The 5,833-nt window shown below is 41.3% G+C and overlaps 1 protein-coding gene across 1 annotated transcript; it reads right to left on the bottom strand.

The window, feature by feature from the left end:
- Positions 1-326: 326 nt before the first annotated feature.
- Positions 327-5,065, bottom strand: LOC131591981 (transmembrane protein 52B-like). The gene is made up of 5 exons (XM_058863164.1): positions 4,894-5,065; positions 4,276-4,319; positions 3,543-3,581; positions 2,486-2,652; positions 327-2,094 (listed from the first exon to the last, which is right to left on the bottom strand). The coding sequence occupies exons 1-5, from the start codon at positions 4,939-4,941 to the stop codon at positions 1,844-1,846; spliced, it is 549 nt and encodes a 182-aa protein (XP_058719147.1). The 5' UTR covers positions 4,942-5,065; the 3' UTR covers positions 327-1,843.
- Positions 5,066-5,833: the final 768 nt, after the last annotated feature.

Raw genomic sequence — 5,833 nt, forward strand, 5'->3', positions numbered from 1 at the left:
GACCTCAAAATCAAGATCCTCAATAAATTCCTTTAGATACAAAACTCCTGTGACTGGTCAAAGCCTGGGGCATCATCAAAGATGCTTTGATTGTTCAATTTAGCTTTGTTCTACCCCTGAAGGGCTATTTTATCTATCCCTGAAGGCTATTTTATCAACCTTCTCTAAAATTTTCTGTGGCTGTAATCTTAACAGCAGTTAGGTTCCTAAACATGTTTGGGACCTAGTCCATGTGAGACCTTGTTCAACATTATCCTTGTTCTTATCTACAAAATAACTGTATTTTCTGTATTTCACAGCAAAGAAGACCAGCACATTAACTAAAGTGGGAATTGCAGGAAATGCCATGCAGGCATTTCAAAAAGATGTGACCTGTGCCTTTATATCAACATGAACATATGCAGGCAATTTATTAATGGCTGAATGAATCATCATGTGATATTTAATGTTGTCTGCTTTAATGATTTCAGGTGCTGAATCCAGGGTAGAGACAACACTGATGCAGTTCAACACTCACCTTCTCCTGACTGCCTAGTCCAAGGTTTTACAGATGGGCCATACCTATGTTAATCCAGCTTTATTAATATTTCTGGATTGTTCAACATATTTGTATTGACCAGGAGAGCCCCACAAATTATTCAGTCTGAGAAATGGCTTACATGTTTTAAATGGTCCCACTTCAATTGATCTGTTTTTGACAGCAAAATTAGGAATTAATAAATTATACTATAGGAATGCATTGAAAATATGATTGAGCTTTATTTCAGAGGTAGTGTTCTTGCTCCTCTCCTTGTTTGATCTGTTGGTACATATCTAATATTTTTAAATTCATATATAAGAGCTTGTGACTACCGTTTCAGAATTGCTATATATCCCATTTAGAACCAGACTGTTCATTCTATGTATCCTGCAGGGCATTAAGGGCATAATGTGTACATACAGTCTGTATGTATGCTTTCTTTCCTTTACATGCAGATTGTTTCAGTTTTGTTTTTTTTTTTAATTTGCTGGTTGGCAATTTCCAGAGGTTGGATGTTAATATTCAGTTGTAATAGACTTTTGTCGCATTATTTTAGGAACGGCAAGGCAGTACAACACAACTCTCTTGTGAGTTGAACAGGAGAGCAAGGTTTATTACCTCAGATCTTCTTTTATAGATCGATATGCGAAAGTACAGAAAGGTAAAACTTATTGGTTAGTGAACTAACACATCACCATCATTGGTCAGTGGGGTACACCACCCCTCGACCTTCTCTTGCAAGAAAAGAAGAAACTGACAAACAATACCTGCAAGGCTGTCTTCTGTCTCTGAGGATTGTTTTGATTTCTCCTTATGATTTCCCAGGCTGCTTTCTCAGGTGAGTCTGAGAAAGTTATGCGGCCTGCTATTCCACAGGCACTGTGCTCCCTGCTTGTTGCTCGCATTTAGCATCCATAGACCTTCGCAAATATCTTCTTTTTTTTTTTTCTTTCTATTTTGAAGACTACTCTGCCATCCTGAGGAAACTGAGGCTAAAGGCAAGAGGAATGAGACTGCATCAGCAGCCACCCTGCAGATCACTAGCCTACAAAAAGGCTCCTGCTGCCTGCTTATTTGTGCTGTGTGATTCTAGTGTTGTGTGCGTGTAATGAATGGACTTGGAGAATGCAAATTATCTGAAGGAGGTGTCAAAAAGAGCCATTAGACTATGCTAGACCTGAAAATACTTGGAATTTTAGTTGCTTTTCCCCTCTCTTTCTCAATTGACTACGGAAATGAATCTGAAATTCTTAAATTTGCCCACCTTAATTAGTCTCTGCATGTAACTATCCTGTATTGTTTGCTGTCAAGTAAAACCAGACATCAGTGTCCTGGGAGGGGCGGCTGGGCATCCTTGCGCTCTTCAGGTGCCGGCAGTTTTTCCTCTGGCACTGGATCCAGGTCTGGCACCTTCTGCCCCGCCTTGGCGACTGTGAACCTGCTCATGTGTAAAGCTTCTTCATACACTGGAGGGGTGTCTGATGTGGAGAGTGGAGGTGTTCCCTGGGCAGCATTGTGGGAGTGTGCCACGGCTAATATTCTCCTGGCTGCAGGCCCAAACACTGAGTGGAGAGCTGGAAGAGAGGAGACAAAAGCTGTTTGCCTCATCCTTTAGAGGATATCCGCAGGGTTTTCCCTCCCCACAGCCAGGTTGATTTCCTTTTCCTGCTCCTTCAGTCTTCCCTAAAAGGCATGTGTATGTGAAATCCCACATACACACTAGCACCATCCCACAGTTCCTCTTTCCTGAAATGCCACTGAAACCTGTAGCTACCTTTATTCCACCCAAACTTGTCTCACAGCTGAGCACCTTAGTTTGTAGCATGTACAGAGGTAGCTTGTCCTCCATCCTGCCATGAGCTTCCCTCTGTCAGCCTTGGGGTGTCACTAGCTGGGCATTACAGAGTGCAGCCCCTTCACCTGACAGGGTGTTGAGGTCCCCAGGATCTGGCAAGGCCAACTCACAAGTGATGGTGCTCTGCAAGGTGCTGTCATGGTCAAACGCGATGACGGTGACCTCATAGGGCTGGGGGCCAGATTCATCCCCTGTCTGATGGCACTGGAAGCAGCACCTCATGCAGACAGAGACCAGGCCACATAGGAGCAGGAGCCCCCCAATCACCAGCACCAGCCTGCAACGGGAGGGGACACAGAATTAGGACAGAAAAATTTTGTTTACAGGGCACCTCTTAATGTCTCTGACTGCTTACAGCATGGTTAACCTCAAAGCTACACAAAGTCACCTGGGGCTTTGTCCAGCTCAGTGTGGACAGTATCCGGGTATGCAGATTGGTCATCCCTCCAGGCATCTGTTCAAGTGCTGCACCATCCTCAACGTGGTTTTCTCCTGTCTAATCAGAATTTTCCTGTCTGCAGCTTTGTCAGCCACCTTATGTGCTTCTACTGAGCACCTCTGAGAAGTCTCTGCCTTTATCTTCTCTCAAGATCCCCCTTAAGTAGTGGAAAACTGCAATTACTTTGTTGTCTTAGCTTCCTCCAGGCTGAAGAAACCTCGTTTTTTTAATTTGCTCTCCAGGGGACCGGCTTCAGTTTTCCAACATCTATTTCGTACTAGGGGACCAAAACTAAGTATGCTAGACACCTTGTTATGACTGACAAGCAGAGAGGAAAAACTGGATCGTGCCATCTTCTGGCATACATTATTAATTCAGTCTTCTAGATTTTCAACAACTACCATCCTTCTTAATACCATCCTGGTATGAATGACTAAGAAATCAGACAGAACTTTAAAAATCAGTCTTTTAAAAGGCATATTGTACCATGAATACTTTATTAATAGTGTTCATATGACTAAACATGTAGAATAAAAAAGGAGGCTGGTGGGTCAACTTTCGTTAAAGACAGTGAGATATCTAAGGGGTTGTCTTGCTCTTGTAGAGCTTTAGAGAATTCCAGGGAAAATGAGGGCATGGCATCACTCTTGAGCAGGTCACATTTAATCACCCTTTGCTACTGGAATTGTCTAGGGATGCAGATATTTAGAGTAAACATGTTACCGTACCAGATATACCACAGACGGTCCCACGCTGTACCTGAACACCTGAAGAGAGGAGGGTACAAGAAATAGTTATCAACAGAGCACCAAATAAATGTGAAGATCCCTATGGTAGTCTCCTCCATCTCCCCTCATGCTCCTCACTTACTGCCCAGATTCCAGATGGCACAATGATGAGAAACTCATTGTGCTTTGTGGAGGGCACAGTTGTCCAACCTCATCAATATCCCTGTTAGGTGAATTTCCCTTCTGTTTGCTTTATATATTGATTGTTTTCCTGATATTTATCCTTGCCCAATTCCCTTTGCAAACCTTAGAAATCTGCATTCATGTTTGCTTTTTTTCTTTTGTATCAATACATCATTTCGGTCATTTTTACAAATTACATTAATGATAGTAATATTCAGCAAAGCAGTATATTTCAAAACATTTTTTCAAGGAAAGTTTGATTCTAAATTCATAATCCAAATCAACTGAAATTACACCAGAAAGCTCTTAACTATTGCAGTAATGCAAACAGGCAGCAGGAGCAGTACCACACAATCAGTATGTTAATCAATAAGAATAGTAGTTGATACAGTTCATATTCAAAGTAATGGTGATTTTACATGAATTTTGAATACAACTAAATAAGATTTTCTGGAAAATGTCAACCATCAGGTCATAACACTCATGTCCAGTATTGCCTTTGTTGTTCATTGTTTTCTCAAAAGAAGAGCAAGATTGACAAATACTTAACAGTTCAGTGTTGAGGCAGCCTTCCTCACCTCTCACTTGGGGGAACTGAAAGGAGAAAAGCAGCAAAGACATAGCTAGAGTGAATTAAATCTTTGTAATGTGCATATTGCATATCTTTTATATTATGAGTCTGGATCTCCTATGGTAAGGACATACTGTTACCTATTTTCCATTGTTTCTATCATATATTCTGCTGTAGATTTGAAGTTACTCTTACCAACAGCATTGTTTCATATATTAACTTCCTGTAGTCCTCAAAATCCTTTTAGTACTGTTCTTAACTTCATCATCACTACAACTTTCCCTTTCTCCAGTACAAACCATGTCATTCTCCACCTGAAGATCCTTCTCCATGCTCAAATATTAAGAAACTTTAAATACCCTGCTTCATGTTATACCCACCCTGTCTTGAAAACTGCTCTGTCCCTCCAGCACTCCCCTACCCTTCTCATTCCTTTTCTTTGGGTACCCTGATGTCTGTCCCTGGAATAGCAGCAAATATCTTCTCGGTGTGTGCCTTTTAAATATCCAGGAAATTATTTTTGCTAATGGCCCTCCATCTTTCCAAGGTAACTCCACATCTGAGCAGAGACCCTGAGGGATGTCAGAGATGACTTACCCATAAGAAACTTCCCACAACAAAGCAGATCATGACTGAGTTATGCATCCCTGTAAGGTGATTGTGTGGCCTCTTGGTGTCTCAAGTTGCTCAGAGTTTTCTTGTCCTTTCTACTTTCAGTTCATCCTCATCAGTCCAGTGGAACTCACCAGTTCCAAGTGGAACTGGCCAGAAGGAGCGGCTTCCGTGCTGTGTGTTGAATCCAATCTCTTTCTCCTACTCTACTTCTTTTTGCCCTTCAGGTTTTTGCTTTCCCTCTTTTCCTTTTTGTCACTGGCAGTTCCTGATTGTTTCTGCCTGTCTCTTTTTGTTATTCTCTTGCTCTTCCTCTTTTGAAGGGATTCCTAAAACCTTCCAGTCTGATCAGGAGAAGTAGCCACAGGTTCTTACTCTAGATGTTTAACTAGTTCAGTGAAGGGCATCATGAGATCTCTGCAGGCCTGACCCTTCCCTTGTATGAGCAGAAAGGGTCTCTGAGTTTGTTCTTTCCCAATTATTTCTGTCCCCGCCCCTACCCTGAGGGGAGTGGGTTGAAGGTCATGTTACTGACCTGTATAAATGGAGTTCAGATTCCTCTCTATCCTCCAGTACCTTTTCTGCTTCTGCACTCACATTGTCCTACCTCTGACAATTCAATCTACTGACTTGAAAGAGTTTTCCATATAATAACCATATCCAGCATTTTATCTATCTATCTATCTATCTATCTATCTATCTATCTATCTATCTATCTATTGACATAGATTTGCAGTTATATGTGTATGTGTGTATATAGGCATATATGTGTATATGTGTATGCAACATACCTGTATGCATATGCATATAAATATACATACATATACATATGTATATGTATATATATATTTTTAAATTTTTTTTCTCATATGCAGCATCTCTTGTACCTCCCATTTTAAGGCTCAGCCATCATCCCTCCTACCTG

The sequence above is a fragment of the Poecile atricapillus genome, chromosome W (genome assembly GCF_030490865.1).
Source record: "Poecile atricapillus isolate bPoeAtr1 chromosome W, bPoeAtr1.hap1, whole genome shotgun sequence".
NCBI lineage: Eukaryota > Metazoa > Chordata > Aves > Passeriformes > Paridae > Poecile > Poecile atricapillus.

What these genes read in the sequence shown, in the direction of transcription:
- LOC131591981 (XM_058863164.1), bottom strand. Translation starts at nt 4,941, where the DNA reads ATGCATAACTCAGTCATGATCTGCTTTGTTGTGGGAAGTTTCTTATGG. An exon ending in TTGTGGGAAGTTTCTTATGG is followed by an intron (nt 4,320 to 4,893) that starts GTAAGTCATCTC and finishes TTCTCCTTTCAG; the next exon opens with TTCCCCCAAGTGAGAGGTGA. An exon ending in CTTGCAGAGCACCATCACTT is followed by an intron (nt 2,095 to 2,485) that starts GTGAGTTGGCCT and finishes CCTCTCTTCCAG; the next exon opens with CTCTCCACTCAGTGTTTGGG.